General features: G+C 40.9%; 1 protein-coding gene across 4 annotated transcripts in view; it reads right to left on the bottom strand.

The window, feature by feature from the left end:
* The window catches only part of LOC105423285 (agrin), a 433,811-nt gene that overhangs the window by 349,491 nt on the left and 60,434 nt on the right, over positions 1-23,886 (bottom strand). For all 4 annotated transcript variants that reach the window (XM_089079439.1, XM_089079440.1, XM_011632973.3 and 1 more), the window contains exon 2: positions 13,823-15,335. In XM_089079439.1, coding sequence (XP_088935565.1) covers positions 13,823-15,176 — 1,354 coding nt within the window. In that variant the 5' untranslated portion in view covers positions 15,177-15,335. The remainder of the gene's footprint in view (positions 1-13,822; positions 15,336-23,886) is intronic.

Raw genomic sequence — 23,886 nt, 5'->3', positions numbered from 1 at the left:
GAGAAACGTGTACGTAGAAACACATACATAGAACATCGTATACCCGCCAAGCAGACGAGGTCTGCCATGTAGCGCACATACTGAAGAGGATACATTACACGGAATATATAAGAACCGTAATGTTATAAATGAAGTACGAGATTTTACCTGCTCGCTTTGTCATTTCTTCAAACGCTGAGCCACAGAAAAGCACATAACGACAATTCTGATAACGCGAAACGCTGTTATTCGAGTAAACTGAAATTATATATTGTTTAAAATAGTTGGACACGCTATTGTTAAAAAAAAAATATACGTTTATGGAAATATTTAAACTGCAGCTTACAACGAAATAAATAATGTTATATACGTATTATATGTGATTTGTTTTTTCCATTAAATATAATGTTTTACATGCGTACATATTTTTACATTGTATGGTAAATTGACAAGTTGCGAATCATGCAAAGATATCGCAAGCATTCTATTTACTACAATAAATGAGGATTTTACTTTCTCTCTCTCTCTCTCTCTCTCTCTCTCTCTCTCTCTCTCTCTCTCTCTCTTTCTCTCTCGTTCTCTTTCTGTTTCTTCCTCCAGACACACTTTTATGATAAGAACACGCCGTATTTTCTGTAAGTGCACTTTATTTTGCGTAAACAAGAGTATCGCTTTATCGCGCATACTAGTAAAATGCATGCCGCTCCATAAAAGTTATAGAGCGTTGCGCAATGTAAATGTAAATTGCATTCTGCGTACATGGATAAAAATATTTTCGTTTACCGAGCGAGGTAACGAACGCTACGTTACGAGGAGATATTAGCTTTTATTTATTAGCGCACTTATTAAAAATTCTAAATTTTGATAAATACGTCAGTGAGCAGATTTATCAAAATTTAGAATTTTTTCATAAATCTGCATATTCAAACTATAGGCGTACGCTTGCGAAAATTCGTCATTAAGCGTATAACGTATTGCGAATTCATGTTTCAGGTTGACATCGTCATCTACAACGTGGCTGGAACCAACTCGATCAATGGATGCGTGTCAGCCTCAATGTATCTGTGTCACAGTTATGAGGATGAGGTAGATGTGTCCACTGTATGTCTCTGACCGATTGGATCACAGTTGGCTGATCAATCCAGTAAGCTTGCCTACGTAACATCAGTCCGATCGGAATCTTCGTCGTGGACATTCGATACTGTCGATAACCACCGCATAAGTCTGCAGAGTATCCGATGAGATTACATTGCAAATCTCTTAAGATCTTAAATTACCGTAACAATTGAAAACGTCACGTGATGTATGACATCGGAAAAGAAGTTACAAAACGAATTCATCAGATATTCTGTGTGTGATTAAGAATTTATTCCTATCACAACCTTATTTTATTTCTCATCATTAATTGTTCTATTGTTCTTATTATTCGACTACAAATAAAGCTATTAAGAACACATCGATTTGAGAAATCAACATGGAGAAAGTCTGATTGACGATGATAATATCTATTGTGGAGGATCAACCGTGTATGTTTGTACGTTCTGCGAATCTATCAAACTGTTTGCACTCCATGTTGCGCGGATTATAGGATCGTGAATGTGCTTATCGCGTTTGCTGGAACAGATGAGAGATGTCATTCCAATGTAAAAGTCAGGCATTTCCAATTAGGATTAAAAGTTGGAATTTCACTATTATATACAAATAAAAAATTCCTCCTATCGCGTATTGTTAATTATACGCTATTATTATTAACTATTATGGGTTTCCATTTGTGCGTTATTTCAAAATATACCTTCTTGAAATTCTTTTCTATCACAATCTTCTCGTCAGTTATTAATTAAGCTGTTAAGGACTAATTAAATTATATTCAATGTGCGAGAAAGAGAGTTTAAGAAGATTAAAGCGGCAAACGCCTTCGCTCGCTCGACAAGATCAAAAGCCATTCTCAAGTTACTGCAACGGGCGTAAACGGCAGCACGCTTGACGACTTGGCTAAACTAACCCATTACTTCTCTCCGGGAGTGCCGGGAAAAGCGCAGAAAATAGGGCTGCGATCGCGGCCACTCGCGCCGGCGATTGATTTCCGCGATATTTCAGGGGGGGGGGAGGGGAAAAAACTTCCCCCGAGCTTCGGGCTCGATCGAGACTCTGGGCGAAAAATGAAGAAAGTTTCCCTTCCGGGGAAGGTTCGCGCTCACGTCTTTCGTAACTGCGCCCACGTGCGCGATATACTTATGCCGGACGTGTCGATTTTTCGTTCTTGGTGAAAACCCACGCGGTACGAGCGAACGAAAGAGAGAGAGAGAGAGAGAGAGAGAGAGAGAGAGAGAGACGCGCGCATTAAATGATATAAAGAGCAACAAAGTGGTCCGAAGGTAATACAAGCACACACGACGCGGAAAAACGAAGCCGACAGCGATCAACGCGTGATTGGCGCGGCCAGATTACGCGACGGATTACGAGATATCTTTTGATGAACGGCGGAGGAACGGAGTCGTGCTGCCATAAAAATGCCTCTCCCTTTAATCGAGAATAAGAGCGACGTGAATGTACCATCAATTACGGCATAACGAGTTAAAGGTGATATCACCCGATGATAGCGCAAATAGCTTTGAGATATAATTATTAAGTGAATAATCATCTCCTCTCTTCTTATTTCTTGCGCATTATTTGCTTCTTCAAGTGATTCCCCTGTTTAAAAGGGCAGAAACTTTCCTTTGTTCATCGAAAGTTTCAAATAAACTCCCTTATCTGGTAATATTACGATCTTGTATAAAGAGGCTAATGAACCCTTACGTGACCCCTCCTCCCCTGCCTCTCAGTGTTAGATGCGTGACAATTAGCTTTTCCCCCTTCCTGCCTTTAACGTTGTAATATCAAACTTTCATCAGCGTTTCCCTTTTTCTTTCGAGTTCGTATGAAAATACCCTTTCGCTCGACCGAGTAATCTCGTAACGGATCAACGGAATGATGATACAGCAATAATGCAAGACTTGTAAAAGGGAGACGAAAGGCGCAAATTTAGCCGCGTGATTGCGGGCTACTCGGAAATTCCATTAAGCTGTCAACTATCAGTCCTGTCGCCTGCGATGACAATTGACGATGATGATGTTAACTGCGGTCAGTTGCTAATAATTGAAACGTCACTGAGAATAAACATACGTAATTAGAAGAAAATCACAGCGACATCTCATTAATACTGTCGTTTCGAGCTATCGGGCGACTTTGCAACACACATGTAAAATGTATATACAAGCGACGCGTGTTTTCTCCGTATTACCAGCTGTTATCGGTAAAACATCAATTCTTCCGGATTAGCCATCGATTCGCAAACATCATCAAATGAACCAAACGTCGAATTGCCCAGGTGAGATCGAACAAAAAATTTAGAGTTTATTGTATAAAAGCCGACGGCGCTTTGACGAACGACTGTAACGGCAGAAATTGTCGCGACAGTTTTGTAACTCAATAGTTTCCTATTTCAGAAATCTCTTCGATATGTATCGACAAATTGTCATGTCTCTTCGTTTTGCGCGAAACTTTTACATGGACAGGCAAAATCCGATAACATCTCTCCACGCATGCACCTCTCCACGATCGTTCTCCACGACAAAAATTTTAACGTTGGACAGAGATCGGCGGCTTAAATTTGCAGATTCCGTTAAATGAGAAATTCGATGCGAGGACGAAGAGAGAACGTTGCCTTCGTGAGGATTGGACTTACCGTCCAAAATGGGTTAGCGAATAATTGCACAACGAGAAAAATCGCTGATAAAACGAGCGAGACGATACATCAAGCGGGAAAAAACGGTGGCGTTAAGTAGAAAACATTTTTGTACCGCTTGCAAACGGAATATTAATGTAGAAACGTAATTTATGATGGCGAAAATATACTCCAGCTTACAACATTAATTTCTTTCGACGTTATTCGATAGCACCGTCTTCATTCGAGCAGTCGTGAATTTCTGCTGTAATAATGGATTAATGTCACGCGAGCAAGTGATCGATCTACTTCCACCGGCGACAGGCGGCAGGCAGTTGAAACTTAATGGTCGCATAATCGCGTACATCAGTATTAAGAATAAACTCTTGAGGCCACGCCTGATTTTCGTTGCAAATTCGTAATAATTAAAGATCGTACGGAGAACAAAAACGATTAGCTGAAATGTATTGAGCAAGAATAATATTAATTAACGTTGGAGTAATTAGTATTGATAAACTTGTGGCAATCGCTGACATACTGTAGACGGATTAAAAATAATCCTGTGTAAAAGTTTAATAATGATTATATTTTCAATGCAAGTTAAATTAATAACAAGATTATAATAACTTAAGATATGCTTTATATGTAGATTTTAATAAGTCAGTGCGAAAATCTTATTATAATCTCATTGAAACATTGAACATTCATTTTATTTCCACGTTGTTTTATCCCAAATTTATGGATAGTTAATGCGGAATAACGAACAACGATTTATGAACAACGATTATAATATATAGTGTCCGTAATTAACCACAATTGATATCAATTGTGCAAAATTAATATGTATAAGTGCTCTCAATTTAACGAAACATCCTGATGTTCCCGATAATCGTAGTCTATATCATATAAAGTTTATTACTGATTAATTAACACTTCTTGTAACTTAATCTAGCGTGCTGATTAAACCGACAGATGATATTATTTTGCAGAAATCCGACACACACACACACACACACACACACACACACACACACAAACACACAAACACACACACACACGCATGCACACACGTTCATATCGCTAGGCGACGGTCGAGTAAAAACGTGCGTCGGAGGGGCGTCAATCAGCGCGCGCGCTGGAAATTACAAAGTTTCGGCAAACTCTCGACCATAAGTTTGACGTTCTTAACAAGGTGCACCCCGGTTGGCTTGCACAGTTTTTCCGAAAGAATTTTACACGGCATCCCCCGGTACGACGACCGATATCCCCGGGAAGGGGAAATGACGCGGAAATGCGCCCCTTCCCGTGCGAAATCGGGCGCGAGAAAGAAAGGCCGCGACGGTTTTATTAAATTAAACGTCAGCTTTACCGACAAGGCTTCTCAAGGAGCCGTGTCCTTAGCGACCCGGCTCCTTCCTCCCGTTGGAATCACGAAAGTTGACCACGTCGCGTTCCGCGTTATTCCGCACGCGGCTTCTGTCAGTCGAGTTCTCTCCTCGCTGTGAAATTGAATTTCCCTTTTCTTTATTGTGCGTTTATTTTATAAGAGTTCGCCCAAGTTACGATTTCATGTATAATGGTCACCGATTCTCAAAGGTGTGTCGTTACGTCACACGGTTATAAAAAAATTTTTAAGTCGGACTTTTCTTTCAGCGGGATATGGTTCTCCTAACAAATTCATCTATTTCTGAATCTGCTCGCGTGCTCTGGCTATACAAACGCTACATAGTTTTCCCTTGAAGCTAATCCCTTGAATTACAAGTTCAGACAGCGGAAGTGAAATAATCCGTATTAGCTGTTTCGTGACACCGGACCGGCCCTCTCAACGCAAATAAAGCATAGCGTAGTCGAGTAAATGCCAACGCGAGAATAGCATAATAGGAAAACTATTTGGCGTAAGTAATCGCGACAAAAAGCGCGCGGATTCCTGCAGGGAACGATCCTGGAAAGGACGCTCGGGAGCTCGGGCGCTTCTTGCCGAGGACCGCCGATACGCGGTGCTTTTTCTCGCCGCGAAAGTTTTCGAGTTTCAGAAAGCTTGAGGAAGGTTCAGGGCGGCGTGGAAGCGTGGGACGAGAGGAAATGTCCGTAATGGAGCGCCAGCAAGGAGGGCCAGAGGGAAAGAGAGGAAGATAGATAGAGAGAAACGTAGCGACGTAGAAAGATAGAAAGAGAAAAGGAGGGAAAGAGGGGAGCGAAAGGAGAGAGGGACAAGTAGTCGGTGGGATTTATAGGTGCCAGACTTATTAACTCGACAGCGAAGTTAACATTAATCTTGGCTCCAACTCGCGAACAATCTCAATCGCGAGCGATTGGTGCGACCTTCCCACTCTCGACGTCGGTCGGCCTGCGCAGCGCTGTTCATCTTCGTCCTCTCGAAAATCTTGGTATCGCCACGAGCGGGAACAGAAAAAGGAAAAGGGACTTTCCTTAGTCGACATAGAAACGAATGCCGGAAATGCAGAGGTGCGCCATTGTGCCGGTCCCCAATTTCTAAGGGATGGAGGGAGAGGGGGAGAGAGGACTCACGAAGTTGCTCGTTCGACAATCCCGACGGAGAGTTAATTCGAGGCGAGCTCCCGAAAGGATCGGACGAATCTACGTGGGAGAGGAAGGATCGAACTTGCCTCGCCCGAAGCCCCGGAGAGAACTCGATGGCACGGCGGCTCCGTGCTTAAATCAACTTGATACTTCGATTAGTTTCTTTCCCGCGAAAGTTTTCGGATCGGATTTGCATGTGCGGACGAGGAAATGCCGTCGCCAAAGATTTTCGCGATATACCACGTGAATATTGGAAATCGCGTTACACGAAGGCAATAATCTGAATTAATCAATATACGAATCGTGAATTCAACAAATCGTGTTTTATTTCGTACAAAATAAATTAACATAGAATGTTTGGTTATTACTTAAATTCCGTCATTTATTATCGATGCATAATGCATATTGAATTGGAACTTACATCGTTTTCTATTAGCTTGATAATTTGATAATCTGTTTTAATTTTCTCGATCTATGTCAGATTATCTATGAAGAAGAAAATTTGTACGTCATTCCGTGTCTTCGTTGTTCTCAGCGGAATCTACGTGAAGATAATTCGCATAAAATTTAGTCTACCTTGGGTGCTCCTCTAATTTAATGCGGCACACGAAGCAAGATGTTTCGTTGTGACGAATACGACGTTCCACGTAGTACTGAACTTTCTATTTCGCTACATTCTCTTGCGGACGACATTCCCTCGTCCTCTCTCTGTCTCTCTCTCTCTCTCTCTCTCTCTCTCTCTCTCTCTCTCTCTCGTAATAATGTAATTTGAAATCGTATGAAACAAACGCACCGGCTCTTCACAGGATGGTAAATCGCTTCAAATCCTCCGACATACGAACTCCCGTAGCTCACAACGCTTTTACAGCCTGAGAATTTATCTCGCCAGTGAATTTGGTATCAGTTAAAAGGGTGCAAGTTTCGCCTCGTAATTTCCGATGGTTATCGCGCGCAACCTAACGAATTTTACAACCGCAACGCAATTTCGCCGATTTTACAAGCGCCATTTCAAAAATGCGATAAAAGCCTATTGCGATGTAAAAGATATCGATACGATTCTTTTGTGACGTCATGTATTACAAGCGATATATGTTCATGTTAATCATGTTCGGATCGCCAGAGAATCTCGTGTATATTTTTTGTTATAATTGTTCCATCATATTTTTAATAATTCTGTTTATACCATTAGAATCGAAAAAAAATTCGATTAAAATGTTAACTTTCAAACTTATTAATAAGTTTCGTAAATCTGTATCGATGCTTTCATTTCCAATATTGGATGCACTGCAGTTTTCCTCTCTTTTTTTTTTTTCGTTTTTTTTATGCTGATACCAAATATTGATACGGGATATTGCAACAACTCTATTCGTGTTCATATCGCAAAAGGTGGCCTGCAATCTCGTCCGAGGTGCCGCAAGGCAACTCCGCTTGCGATTTAACTATTACCCAAAGATCCAATTTCACCGTGCCCTTTTCCATCCGTCCGCGCCCTCTCGTCGGGGCACAATGGCGATCGGCGCCGCTTTACCCTTCGCGAGAGGCGCGAACGCGTCGAATGAAATTGCGGAAGGGCGTTCAAGCACTTCGGATCCGTTCTGTCCGTCGCGAGTGAAGAACGAGCGAGTCGATGGATTCGCAAACGATCCGCCTATCTTTCGTGCGGCGATCAAACACAGCTGCGGTCCCCCGCGCCGCGCCTCGCGGGAATCTCGGAACTTTCGCGCGTTCGTGCAGCTGCATGCGAATGTGTCGTGTAACGCGATTATCTCAGATAGGGCGAAGGGTAGTTTACACGTGCGGCCGCGAGACGTGGAAGTATGTATCGGGTTAACAATGTTGAGGGGTGATGGCGAGAGAGGAGGGAGGGAGAAAGGGGGTGAGTGCAGGCGGCGCAATCTGATTCGTACGCTGAAATGCACGCGATAAGAAACGAGAGAAGCGCGCTGTGTTAACTTCCGAGTTAAACATTCCGCTCGTCAGGATGCCAAATTTATCCTCCGCGTCGAGTTACGCGTGCGGTTGTCGGAAACAGCGCATCGGCAAATGCAGTAACTCTCGTGACCGTTCCGCGCATTTGGATTTTTAAATGCAACTTGTTATCTCCTGGGAAGTGAACGGAAAGCTTAGAAAGTGGGGGGAAAAAATGTCTTTTGTGCATTCAGGATCGATTGATGAAGATCATTTAAATCATAAGACAAAACGTGGATAAATTGTTCGGAAAGAGTATCCTTCCATTCTACTAGGAATCACGAGCAAGTTGACGGTTTCCATCGGCATTTACATCAACGTGAGTACACATCGGCGGCAGTATATCCAGAAGCCGGCGTAGTCCCTGTAATTTATGTGGAACAAACCCCCGACTGTGGGTTTATGGGGGTCGTACGACGACGGATAAGGAGCGGGCGAGATATCTCCGGTCTTAATATGATCGGCGACGCCCTTAATCCCGAAACCCCGTGTCCGCCCTCCGCGCGCGGCAAGCTTGCTCTAGAATGAGGACGAAATGGTGGAATCGCGGGAAGCTCTCATAAAGGCAGATGCGGACACGTGCCTTACATACTAAAGCCCGATCCTGCGCCAAAGTCGTCGCACTGCACGTTCGTGGCTATATATGGGGTGTTCCAGAACTGTCGTCTGTCAGGTCGTAGAGTCCTCGTCGACTTTGGAAACGAGTTTTTGTTTAACAAACATTAAAAAAAATTATCCCATTTGTTTCCACCGAGTTTGATTTGATTCTGACCGCGGTACATCACGTTGTCTCTTCATTAATTAGGTACTGCATAATCGCCATTGTTACCGCCGGTTCGCCACTTAACGCCGGGGCTCAATGAAATCGGAGTCGTCGCAGACGGCGTTACAAGCTGTGCCGGTATTCGAATTGAATTCCCGAAAATTCCGGCGAAAACACGTCGGTCCGACAAGCCCCCCGCGCGCGCGGGCGGACGATAACTCCGGGATTCCTACGCGCGTCGGGATTCCGTCGCCGTGGTTGTATTGTCCGCGCCGGACAATGCACCGGCTGATTGCGAATCGGCCAGGCGAAAACTTGACCCGAAAATAAACCGAATCGCTCGAACGCCCCGGTCGACCGCTGCCAAACGCAATCGCCCGGAATACGGGGTGGAAGAGAATCGACATGGGCACTCTTGTACTGGGTGTCTCGGGGCTACAGAATCTACTCTTAACCGCAGCCCTACATCTCCAGCCAGATCAGATCATATCTTCGATAATCTCTTTAAAAGTAATTTAAAATATCGAAGTAATAAAATATCCTGAAATTACTGCAGATGAATATTAAATCAACAGAAATGAAATGTAAGATTTAAATTGCATATTACTCCGCAGATGAAATTTTAGATTGTGCAACTTGAATAAATAAATCAATATTAATTTTCAAAAGTCCGATGTAGCGTTAATTATTCGAAGATTTTGTTTAATATTCAGTTTTGAAATGTTGAATAATACATATACGGTCAGTTAAATTTTTAATGATGAAATATGATTTTGAGGAATATCTAGTTGCAGAACAAACGCCCTATATATGAGCGAGTGCTGAGACGATTCTTCGATCCAAGCAGCTTCGGTCGACGCTATTGTCGTGCCATCGCAGGTGAAACGTCGATCCTGTCGTTGTCGCCCGGGAAAGCAGACATCGACAGGAAAAAGTGGCGGCGAGTCATGGTGATTTGCAAAAAAGTGCCACGCTTTCCTCTTTCGAGTCGCCTACAGATGCATATCAACCACTCAGTGAATTTAAGTGTCTCTGCGTTTTTGCGCATTTCATTACATTATCTCGCGTGTTATTTATCTAAAATGCCACACGTTATCATTGTTTAATCACAATAAAACGCAATAATGGGAACATGTCACGCAAAATCTCGGTTTTATTTGCTAAAGAGATTGCTTCCGTCTCTGTATTCGTTAATGGATTCCTTGGAAAAGACGGAAACGAAAAGAGCGATAGAATATCGCGGGCGTAAGAGAGCCAGTAACGTAAACTACAATGACGACCATTCTTGGACGGCAACAACATTCTATAAACCGCGTAAAAACGCAACATTCGTATCGAACACTACGCTCGATATCCGGGAATAGAGAAACTGACGCGAGATGGGCGGTAGTTTTATTTTTCCCATAATAACGCACGGACTGCTCTTCCGCTCGATTGTAAATACGAATCCGGAGCGTGCGCGAAAATCGTTGCTCGTTTCTCGCGGACGACTTGCTTCGTCCGACACGATCGCAACGAGACGGTTTATATTCTTCGCGGGTGCGATGGAATCTCGCTTAAACGTGCCATAGTATCTCATAAATGGGAAAGAAGTAGAGGCGGATATAGAAAATTGTCTCGAGAGGCGAGAGAAGATAATCCGGTATGATCCAGTGTGATCCGTGAAGAATTTGCAACGTGAAACCCATACAAACAACAAATGACTGAAATAAAAGGGAAAATAATATTGTAAATCTTATACAATTATTTTTAACATTGATATTAATTGGTATTATTGTTAATTAATCATATTTGTATTATAATCAAGAGAAAATTATTATTTTCATCTAATTATTTAAAAACGGCGCAAATAAATTAATAATAAGGATTATTAAAAATTTGTCAAGTAGAACTAATACAATTTTCAATAAATTTATTAATATCTATTTAGACAATAAAATTTTCATTAATCGAATTCTTTCAAGTTTATTATTTTTATATGATTATTTTTTGAATCCGTCATTGGGAATTGATTTTGCATGAACAAGGTGTTTTCATCTCATTTTGTTATATACTTCGGCGCTCCTTTCGTTTCCAATAAATGTGCGTACACGTTAGAGGAAAATAAATTTCTATCGTGAATGATACGCTCCTTTAGGACGTCGTTAAAGGATGGAGTGGATCTTTCCTCATGTGTATAACACGTGATCCATGGACCGTAAAAGGGGTGAAGCGATAAATCTTTATAGCGAAGTTATTTCGTAACTTATTAGCAATGATAGCTTAAACATGCAACATGCAATTTTCTCGAGCTCAATGTACGCGTTTCTTTTAACATGATAAAAAGTGTCATGAATTCAAGTATCAAATTTACATAGAATTAAAACAATGATTTTAATTTAGTTATAATATTTTTATATATTTTTTGTTAAATACGTCCGCAAGAAAAATGAAACTTTCTTTTTTTTCATTGTTAGCGTACCTTATGTAAATGAAATATAATATTTAAATTATGTGCGTAATTGTTAAATAAAAAATATATAATTATTCATCATATCCCACACGTTTTGTACCGCAAAGAATCGGTATCATTTTGCACAATGGTATCTTAAAAAAATATTTACTTCGCAAAGTGAATAACTCACTGAAATAATTGGAAATAAACCATGTATGCAAACTACGAGACAACCTATAGCTATAACGGAGGCTATAAACTATTATGATCCTGTGCTATCCTATAACAAACTTATCTGCGGAGAAGGGGTTCCGGTTTTGATATAGAGCTTGACCATAACCGCGTAAGCAGAAAAGTACTTCTGCACACGTTTTCACAGCGGCATTTATCGCGATATTTCATGTGCCGTAGAGTGTCCGCTTTTTTTCCACTCTGTGAATGTTTCCCCCTGAAAATGTGCATCGCCCAATGTTACGTTAACATCCGCGTTATACATTTACGTTCTAAAATTTTTTAACAGGATCCATTAGCGAGTTTGGCGTTGAAATTAATCACTTGCGGACGCGCGCGCGCGCGAATTGACAAAGTTGTTCAATTAGTTATTCGCTACTCGTTACTGGACAAACTAAATAAAAATGTTACCTCTCCGCCCTTCTTTTTCTATTCGTTTTCTATTATAAAATAAAATTTGTTCTGAATTTCTGAAATCTTGAATTTTCAATTCAAGTTCGCCGATTTGAATTCTTGAAAATATCGAAATCTGGCATGAGAGACCCAGCTTTCCTTTACGTTAGGTAGTCACAGAAAATTGCTAGCTTCCCCTGATAATGCGACTTCGCGTTCCTTCCCGTTGCCATTCATCCTCAACAAATACGATCGCGCACGATGCGAAAACGGATTGGTCTGTCCAGCGCGCGGTCCGTCATTCTTTTCTACCTATTTTCCTTAAACCCACTGGTCCGCCCTCCATCCACCGGTCGCATTGTAATTCCAACCGAACAGTTTCGCTAGTGGCAAGTCGCTACGTGCCCGGCATGTCAAATTCGACACATAAAACTACCGCGGAGACAGTAACCATTTCGGCTTAACATATCGTCAGCACGTGTCACCGTCCTCGTCGTCGTCTTCGCCGTCCTCGTCGTCGTACTAGCCGTCGTCTATTGTCGTACTGTGACCATTACTATGGTAAACGCAAGTACACTCGTAAATAATTGGTATCGGATGCTCATTAGCTAAATCATCCACCGTTATCGCCGAGTCGACTCACGAACGTTGTATCACGACAATAAAATACGCCAAGTGCAATATAGAATGTCGAAAGAGAAAGAGAGAGACAAAGAGATAAATAAAGCTTTCACGAAAAGAAGCATATGTGTGAGTATATGTTGATTATATACTTTTTTTCGTACATTGAAATTTCCTTAAATCAGGAATTTTACAATTTGAAAAAAATGTCAAAATGTAGCTAGTTAAAAAATATGGAATTGATCATTGGAAGGATCACATATCGCAATCTCTAATCGAGAAAATTTGAATAGAAAAGAATAGATTAGAAAAATTTAACAAATAGTGACAAATATAAGGCTTTAAGTCCTTAATCCTTGAAGAGAAAAAATCGTCTACGTGTCTACCTAAAAATCTGTAGACGGTAGAAGTGCATCTGGGGCATCATATAGAGACAAATGACATGTCTTATTTCTCAAACGATAAATAAAGAAATAAAAAGTTACTTAGCACAAAAAGTTTATTAGCACTCTTCGTTCTTATTCTATCAAAATTCATTATCGGGTGTCCAAACGCTAGCTTTTCAATTAGCCGTTATAGGGAAATTAAATTTAATTGAATGGATGCTATGTGCTAGACAAGAAAATTCGCTATTTAACTTTTTGCTAAAATAAAGAATATCAAATGCTAACTCGGAAAGTACTTAAAATTCAATTGTCTTATATCTGAATATATAATGTTTTCTTATTCAACAATGTAAAATTTAATTTAGAGTAACGAACTCTAAATTAAATTCAAGGAATTAGCAAATTTATTATACTAAACGCCGCATTATCGTCTGTAATAAATTATAATAAATGTACAAGTTTCAAAATGCATAATGTTAAAATTAAAGGAAGTAACAACTTTCAAATAAATTCTTGCGGTTACGTTAGCACAGGATTCTCGAATTTTGCATGCAATATTAATTCATGCTCGAATTTATTATTTATTTATTTATTAACAAAATTTTTATTGTAAATAAAATCTACGATATATTTTTATAAAATATATTTTTACGTAAAATTGAATACATTTCGTGCAAAAAATATTTACAAATTTTATTTTTAACCGAATAAAAAACTAAATAAACGTATGTTTATTCACATGAAAATAATACGTAAAATGTGAAACTTTTCACAAAAATTTGTTGTAAGTGATAAAAACTCACAATTAAAGTACAAGAGTATTCCAGCGACGAAGACAAAGATGACAACCAGAAGCACCAATAGGAGTAACAGTATGGTCGGCCTGCACCAAGGACTTCTGATTACTTCCGTTTGCCTGTTGTCCTTGGATCGTTTCTGATCGACTACCGCGGACTCTCCGCTAACGTTCACCACAACGCCCTTGTAAGTATATTGGGGCGTCTTCTTATCTGCTAGGAAGCCATGATCGTCCTCAGGATCTGAGTAAACTCCATAAGCCTCGAAATTATTCTTCCTATATCCATTCATCTTCTCTGCACCAGTCTCTTCCTGATCTTGATGCTTCCTGATATATGCGCCGGAGGAGGACGAGCCCAGTTCGCCAATTTTCAAGGTCTGATCATACGACTTATCCTGATATCTGGTTGACGAGGTGCCTTCGTACTTGGCCCTTTCATAGCTCTTCGAGCTCGTCAGCTCGTATTTAGACTCGTACGTCTTACCGCCACACTCGTACGACTGCTCGTCGTACTTGGGCTCGTAAGTTGACCTGGACTCGTAAGTCGGCTCGTAGGACTTGCTGCTTTCGTACCTAGGCAGGGTGCCGTACATCTTGCTGACCGAATGATACTTGCTTTCATACTGTCTAGCTGGCGGCTCCTGTTGTCCGGAACAGGTGCCCAGATCATAAGCGGAATCATGAGTCTTTACACCTGACTCATAACCTTTGGAGGCAGCCGACTCGTAGATTTTACCCGGATGATGATGGTGATGGTGATCTTTCTTGGGCTCCAGCTTCAGCGTCTCCTCGGCGTAACGCGACGCGTAGTCATAATCGGTCAGATCACGCGAGTAGCGCCTGCTGGGATCTTGAAGTTCCGGATAAGCTCGGCTGAGCTTTTGCGCGTCGTTTCGATCGTAAGGCGCGTCCAGATCCGATTCTTGATAGGTGCGCTGATCCACGCGGCGATCGGCACCGTATCTTAGCCCGTCCTCCGGGTAGATTCTATTGTCGTACCTCTCGAGGTTCTCCCGGTCGAAACCGACGCCTCCCTTACGATCATAGTTTCGGTAGCTTCTCGATTGATCGTGATAAGTCCCCTCATAGGCCGGCGCCGCCGAGGCGGACGACTGGGGGTCCTGGTAGGACTTAATCTCTTGGTACTCCAGATAACGGGAGGACCTTCGCTCGCTACCATAGTCCATCGAGCCCTCGACCACGTTAGGCAATTTGCTGCTCAAATTCTCACCGGTTCCGGCAGACAATGCCTGACAGGTCTCCGCATGTTCGACCAGATTCGGCAGCCGCGACAACGAGCTACCTGGCGTATTCTCCGTCAGGTCGAGTTTGAGGCCGTTGCTGTTGGTCCTGCGCATTTTCGGGGATTCGCATGATCGTTCCGCGGGACGACCGCGCTACGGCCCGAGGACGATAGCGTTTACGACGATAATGGGAATCTGTGGCGATTAGTTAAGAGCGCATTTTTGTGTTAGTAGCGGGTTCTTCGCAAAGTTAGTAGGTGAACATTATTATATCTGGAACCAAAAGAGAAAAGGAAATGATGATTAGTATAGTTAGTAAATAGACATTTTATAACTTAAAATTTTCAAAATTTGTTATGTTAGTAAATTAATAGTTTATAGGATCTTTTATAAATAATATTTGGAACTTAATCAACAAGTAGTATGTTAATATATTAAACTACTCAATATTAATTGAATCGTTTTTTCTAATAAAAAGATTTGATGATTTAATTTGTATCTTAAGCTTTTCTAGTATTGAATTTGCCGCGGCACGTGGAATGTAATTACTAATGGTTCGTTATCGACGCACAAGTATCTCCGGATACAATATTCAGAGAGGAGGAGGGAACGATAGTCTGCAAGAGCTTCTCTAGACCGCGATTACCCTCCGCATGCTCGGTAGCTCACGAATGGCCGCTATAGCCAATGATGACGATAATACTCGATCGTGCGTGACCGAAATGCGGCTGCATCGTAGTCAATGATAATGCGCCCGTCGAATGCATATCGGCCGGAGTTCCCGGAAAATTGAAGTTGCTTAAACATACTGAATAGACGATGGGCAACGTTTTCGTTGAGTAAACAATTTCTCCTGAATAAAGATTCAGTCGAGCAAAATTCACTTTTTCTTGCAATTTTAGCTTATTTCTCTCTTTATTCTGTTTTATTCTGTTTTTTTGTTTTCCAAATAATTTCACAATTTCCATATGTTTCCGTTATTTCCTTAAATATTTAATATAAATATTGTAATAACTAATAGAGTTAATCATATATACACATATATGTGTGTGTGTGTGTGTGTGTGTGTGTGTGTGCGCGCGCGCGCGCGCGCGCGCGCAAGGATCATATAATTTTGTTGTTGTTTAAAATATTAAATTTGCATTTAACGCAAATCCAATTAGTTTTTAAGGTATGGTTACATTTCTCTAGAAGGTACCTTGGAGTTTACGGAAACTACGTTCAACAGAATTTCGATTTTAATTTGTTGAATAGGCCAGCGCAGTGCCGTCAAATTGACGCCGGATCGATAAATCAGATTATTGAGCTACGTCTTTCGATTACAGTCATATAATACCGCCCGCTCGGCTCCGTTTGCATTGTCAGTCGACGGGACGTATTCGCGATTGAACGCCCACGGTGGATCGATCGATAATTAATTAAACGCGATTGCGGAGGAACGACAAACGTCGCGCTCCCGGAAGTTTCGACGAGAATACCGACAAGAATACCACCATCTACCGTCTCTCCCATAGTTGCGGACTTCCTCGAGGAGTGTTTCGCAAACCTGTCGGCTACGATGGCGTTTGCCTTACATTGTCATATTGCATCCGAAACGGCTGACTGTACCTTTAATCCTTAATGAACGAGTCTGTATTACAACGTAACTTTCTAATCGAATAAAGTTTCGAAGACGACGATTTGTAGGAATTATGAGACCTGCAAAATGAAATGAAAATTCCACAGTTAAAGGAAGACATGATTACTTAAAGATCATTTGAAAAAAAATTATTATTTGATTCTTTTTATTCGAGCAACGCTCAAACGAGCAACTTGTGATATTCTTGTTTTATGTTAACACAAATAAATGTGAGCGATATGTTCCAATTGCAGCGTCATTATCAATAATTATTTCTCGATAATTTCCGATAAGTAGCTTAACGTGACGAAGCGAGAATATTTAAGCGCTAAGCGCACCAAGCTGAGAAGAGGATGCATATTCCATCCGGAAAGATCCGGGCGAAGACGATCAATCGCTGATGATCCTCGCGCCGGCTACAAGCCGGCGCTGTTCGTCATAAAATTTTCTCTAGTGACTAAACTGGAGTAATAAGTATGACAAGGGCTCAAAGGAGATTGCTGTTCCGCATGCAAATATGATTAGTTCCGGCGCGTAACTTCATTTGCGTATATTAAAAGCGCGGATAGCTCACTTTATGCAAACGACGACGGGATGGGCGTTGAGAATGAGGAAGGGGGAGAGCGGGTGAGGGAGATGAAAAGGGTGGGGGAAAAAAAATGTTTCGCAAAGAATTATAAAAAGCGAGAGAAGCCGCGCCGGGGAAAATAGGCGATCGGGCGGGGCGAGGACGGGCGCGAGGAGCAAGAAGGTGACGTTCTTTCCTAGATCCTGATTGCCGGTCGTTAAGTGTCCCGGCCGCGCGTGACGCCTTGTGCTTAAGCGTAACGTAACTTTGTAGAGGGAATGGTAATCGCGTGTCACCCGGCGTTCGCAAAACTGCATCAATATAAGCCTCTCGCGTGAAAAAAAAAGAGATATTAGATATTGCGGCAAACCTATTTCCAGTTTGTCTCCGTCATGCCTGACGTTCATTTGTCAAGCATTCGAGCCTATCAACGTGGCAAGAATGACAGAAACTAAATATGCTTGATATTGGACACAGGCTTTTTTCAAGCCAATGCGGCAAACCTCCAACGTCCCATTTACGCCCATCTCCGCCATTCTCTAGTAACTCAAAATCCGACAGTGTCGTTTGGCGTCGTGTTTATTTGTCACAATGCTCAGAGTCGAGTGATCAGAATGGCGATTTAGGCTTTAATAAAAAATCACGATACAGTTGATCTAACGTGTCTATCGTACTTTCCCACTGTGTTTGATCCGTGCTTTCAATATCGCGCGAATGACAGTGCATGAGGGAATTTCTCATTTAATGGAAATGTGCCAGAAGACTTGGGAATTGCGTCTCGTCCCATCTGCTCCGTCGCTCGGACAAAACTTGGATTTTGCAACCGCGAAAGGGTCGGCGCTCGCGCGTTCGGGTCTTCGCGTCCGAGCAGCGAGGGCGGAATATCCGGAAGCATTGCGTCGAGAGCGCTGAATTAATCCGCCTCTAGCTTTTTGCTCTCACGCTATCGCGCACGTTTCCTCTGGCGTTTCGTGTCGAATGACGACGATTATTGTCGCGAGTAAACGCCCTGGTTGTGCAACCGGAAACAATTCGAGGTCGCGAGCCGTCGGATTAGCAAACGCAAGCCGCACGCCATTCTCTCGGTCCTCCGTTTCCTGTCGCGTTCAAATTCACGCTCTCTCCCTCCCCCCGCCGAATACCGGCGCGCCGCGTCGCGCACGATCGTACGTATGAAACTATTTTGCTTAATGAAGCGCCATTAAAACTTTCCTCAATAGGAACCCTCCGAAACCCCAGAAACCCTCGCCCATCCTCCCGTGATCCCTGATTTTGTCGTCGAACCGTTCAGACGCCGCCGATAGATATCTCGAACTTGTGCACGGTATATATCCCGTCGATTAATAATTCCATCTTGATATGTGCGACCATTCGATGCCGGGGAATCCATGATTATAGTAGCACAACATATAAGACAATGCTCTATATAAAACGTTTAGAGATATCGACCGAATAAGATCACATCACGTGAATCGAAGAATAAAGAATATTTAATTTATTTAAACATATATATTTAGAACATAAGAATTCTAATAAAATGTATTAACGTTATATGGATATATTCATGAGATATCAATAAAAAAGAATGTCAAGCTAAATCAAGCTAAAATATTTCTAAATAATAAGAATTATTAGAAATTGTGCATATCACTAAGATTCCAAATAGAGGCTGTCAGCAACCGAATGAGTCGAAAATACTGAGCGAAACGCGTCAAGTTCGTTGTTTTTCAAAGGCTCGCTATCTCCAGTTCTGTTATCGCATGTCACAGTAGATACATAACGAGAGCGTCGAATGGAGATAGTGACTTTTGGTGCAGGATGCGTTTCGTCCCAAATGATGTCACAGCGCGAGAACATTGAATACTCGTAATACATTCGCTCTAGGTATTCCGATTGCGGTCTCTGTTTCTCACTGATTCAGGCACGCGAAAGAATATTGTTTGCACCACATGTGTTGTGAAATTTACGAATTTCACCCTACGGACATCGCCATGTAAATTCGTCTAATTAGACAGCTAGCCTTGGTTCGTTATTATGAGAAATGTCTAACAAGATTAATATCAAGTCGCAGTTGCAAGTTTTGCTAGAGCACTTCAATGTTTCACAGAAAGAATAAGAGAAGAAGATAGAAAGTATCGAGGAATATTCGAAAGAAACAAATTAAATTACCTTAGGGTGCTTAACTTTACTTACTTCAATTTGCCTGTGTACACAGACAGTATCTACCGCAAGTCTCATTTCGCAGAAGTCATAGACAAGCTTTGATAAATTTGGAATGAATTTTTTCTTTGACGAAAGTTTCTAGATTTCTAACTTTCCACTTTAAGTGCGTTGATAATAAAAATACGCATTAAATTTATGTTAAAATAAATCGAAGGAGTCACTTTTTTTCCTTTTCAGTAGTTATAATAGTTGAGGATATGCGACTTTTGAAATCTGCCGTTATTATTTTTTAGAAATCTCCACAAAAAACTTTTATTTTTCCAATAAACATTTAAGAACAATTTTTTGGTGTTTTACAGAGGTCAGAGATAGCGGCGTTTGTTCGTTGGATGCTATCGCCACGGATGATCGAGAACGAAATTGCGTTTTGTAAAGTCTCGATGAAAAAATAAATAAATAAAGCGTGTTCCGCGCGAAAATATTTACAGCCGCGGTTGCGAATATTTGATTCCTGCGTGCGACCGAATAACATGCCTCGAACGATTTCGTTCGATGGCATACGACTCGCGGCAATTTTTAGATGCATACTAGAACGGAAACTGGATTCGTACCTACATGTCGGCAATTTGCCCCGGGAAAAGTTGAATTAGCTTCGGCTAAGATTTGTTTGGCCGTGAGCTATCTCGCGAGTTCGATATTTCTACCAATGACAACGTTACAGGCAATCGTCGATTCCGGTGCTCCGGCTTGGATTTTCTCCGGACGAATGGCAACGAAAGAAAATAAACGTATCGCTACGATCACACGTAGTCTTGTGTATAAATCTGTCGACTGAATCATCTCGCGACCTTTCCACAAATGTTCCTCTGCGAGTCTAAATTTAGAACTTTCGAAAAATATAGCTTTTCAAATCTGCAACCAACTGAAACTAAGAAAAAAACCATGCAATTAAGTGACCTAACGCGCATGATTCCGTCGTTCGAAAATATCGCACGCGTCATGACAACAATGGTAACAAACATTTTAAATCGGCGCAAGGTTTTATTCGAAAATTGTGACGCAGCTGTGAACATATTTGCCAAGGTAGTCTGGTTATTCTATAAACAATTTTTAGCGATATTCTATTACACAAAATCTGCCCTACATCGAAAAATATTATCGGCTTTACGAAGTTGTAACGTGGGCAACTGCATCGGCAGAATCCGGCATCATTTTTCGGCCGTTTGGTGCATCATGATTCTGATCCGGCACTCTACCACCCCGCAAATCACCCACTGTTGTCGCGAATACCCTCTCTCCCTCTCATCTCCTCTCTTCCCTAGCGACCAACTCTCGACGGTCCCGTAAAAACTCTTGAATTATTTATGTTTTTTTCCGGGAACCCGCAGTTGCAGTGCAGGATGCAAATGCATCTTCTTTTTTGTCATCCCTTTGAATGTTTAATGTCGGCCCGCAAACAGAACTCGGCCCTCCTTCCCATCCACCCCGCAGGAGTTCTAACTCCCTCTCCTCTTTCAGTCGGTCAGCGAGTCATGGAGAAGCAAGACTGGACGTACAAAGGTAAACGAGGTGAAGAAAGTTGCTATGGAAGAACATAAAGAAGACAGGAGACTGGAATTAGTATGGAGAAATTTATAAAAGAGAAATTAACGTAGCTAAAATAAAATTGTCAAGGTGAGGTATTAACACACAATATCAATCATTATAATCCACGTATTGCAAAACTTAGCAAGTAAAATAACGATATTAAATTAGAAAATGGAAAAATGTTAAATTTTTATATTTCCTCGGGATAAACGTGTTTACCCCAAGATATGGCTGTTAAAAAATCTCGGCCATCAAAAAAAAAAAAACTGTTAGTAGTTTTAAAAAAAAAAAATTTTACTGTGGTATTTTGCAAAATTTACATTGTTACATCTGTTTTGTATGAAAATACTTGCAGGATATCTCATTACAATTGGATAAAAAAAAATTGTACATTGCACGTATAAAAATAAATGCGTGTAAACTTTTTTATTCTTCTTTTCTTTTTTTTTTTATCAACATTACGACAGATATAAACATGAGAGATAGAACAAACAAAGAGGAGAGAAAGAGAGAAAGAGAGGGTTAAAACAAAAGCGTCAGGAGGAGGCTAGATGAGAGAGCAGGCACAGGTGAAATCGATTTTAACCGGCTGGTACGCCGACCTATCGCGCTTGAAAGTTACGTATTAGGTGCTTCAGCCGTAATGGGCGCAATCAAACGTTAGGATTACCAGTCGGAGAGCGAGGAGAGGTGGCGGGGTGGTTTGGAAAGGGTTACCTTGCAGTTTCAGGTGCATAAACGAGCTACCATGCGCAAGAACATGTGCATCTGTAGTAACACTATACGAGGATCATATAACATGCGATGTTTAAGTTAACAGAAAGAAAAATATATTAATGAATCCAATGTAATCGAGTTCCTTATTTCAAAAACTAATATCAATTATTTTCATTACACACCGTTCCTCAGATCTTTTTTAATTGTCAATCTTGAAAAGCGGCTTAGTAATTAAATTCCAGAATTGAAATATTGCTATATAAACATGACGTGGCAAGAATCCGGTACAATCTACTGGAGTGCGCAATTGTGATATTGATAAGAGCTTTCTCCGTCCGCGTTTGACGTCATCGCCACGTGAGAAAGCACGTGAATACAGAATTACGAACATCTTCCCCCTAGTTTTTAGCTTTATCACAACTGTCAACCGGACTTCATTAACATAAATACACGCTCGGACTCTGTTCTATAATACAGTCCCTGGATCATATAACGGTTGAAAATATGTCGCGTGCAACATTTTCATCCTTTTACGCGTTAAACTGCTTGTAACCTCTTTTCTCAATGCAAGCATCAAAGCACATTGCCGTTGCTCTGCAATCTAATTTTAAGAAAAAACGTTTCGCAATTCATTACACAATTATCTTGCTATATCTTGTTATTTCAGTATTTTTATTATTTCAGTATTCTTATTATTTCAGTACGAAGTTCACAAACGCTTTGCACAATCGGTGTTTCCGTAAAAAAAATATTGCAAAATGTAATCTTTACAAAAATGTCATGTATGGTTATCGAGAAATATAATAAACATTTTTCAGTAAAAATTTGTACGGACTATATTCTTAGAAACATTGTCATCTTGATCTAACAAGAAAAAATAATCGCTCCTATAAGAATAATCGCTTCAAGATTGCCAGGATTGCATTCGTGCTTCTCATAAATGTTAACGCAAGTGCGGAAGGAACACTAAGAATCGCCATCTCATCCTTATCACAATGATGCTTTTAGGTGCATAATATTCCACTTTCAGCTATCACTATGCGAATAGAAAAACCCTTCGATAGGGTTCTAACCATATTGTCGGGAATACACGTTACGCACTAGTATAGATAAAATATACAATGTGTCCTTTCATAAAAGACATTTGCATTATGAATTTTGTCTTAACAAGGCTACTCATTGAATAAGTTGTATAATGTTTTCTTATATAATTAAACATCGTTGCGCGCTTAAATATTAAATTTAATTACGCTTAAATTCCGGTTAGAATTAATGAAAAAGAAATATATCTTCTGTCACCCATTTACAACCTCAAAGGGACAGGCTTAATTAAATCCTTTGATTCATTACACAACTTTGTAATAATATGGTTGACATTAAAATATTCGCTATTTTTCTCAGCTTCGCCCGAAATATCCGCGATAGCTCATGAAACATGCGACGACTCCGCAGGACAGCCTGTACACACGTAAGGCAACTCGCGCGCTCCGAGTGAGAGGGTTGCGAGCATTGTGGCTGTTAGGCTATCCCCGGTATGGCCCTTCTGCGTCCAGCAGGAGTCCGCAGTACGCCCTCGAGGGCACTTTCATACTCGTGCAACGTCTCGGCTGGAAGGACTTTTACGTAGGGCGACAAGACCGCCCATCCCCGTCTGCCTCTTATTTTTCTCCGCATTCTCGCGCTCGGTCTCGCCTCTTCTCTCTCTTCTTTTCCCGATGCCGTTAAATAAATACTTAAATAAAAAGAAGAAAAAGTACAGTCCTTTCGTGTCTCCTTGTTACTTCCCAAAGCAGAGGATCATTTTGCTGGAAAGCATATTATTACTCCCTCCCTTTACTTCCAACCCCCGTCGCTTATCATTTACGTAATGTCTGACTTATGACACTCCTTCTGCCACTAAAAGGTTTACCTCATCTGGCGTTGTTAAGAATACAATGAGGCGACTAGATATAGATACTCCACTCCATTACTTACATAAAGTAAAATTATTTCTTAAGAAAACGAAAGAGAGATAAATAGATATAAATGTTTATTGTATTTTGTATTTAAAATACAAATGATAAATAAATCAGAACATTTTAATTATATCCAAATATGCAGAAAAATAAATATATCTGAAATATATATAAATTTATCTCAATGCGGAACCCAGATGTATTTAGGTTCTTAAT

The sequence above is a fragment of the Pogonomyrmex barbatus genome, unplaced genomic scaffold (assembly GCF_055798465.1).
Source record: "Pogonomyrmex barbatus isolate J1 unplaced genomic scaffold, ASM5579846v1 scaffold3, whole genome shotgun sequence".
Classification (NCBI taxonomy): Eukaryota; Metazoa; Arthropoda; class Insecta; order Hymenoptera; family Formicidae; genus Pogonomyrmex; species Pogonomyrmex barbatus.
The sequence above is the reverse complement of the archived record's forward strand: the minus strand, read 5'-3'. Positions and strand labels throughout refer to the sequence as shown.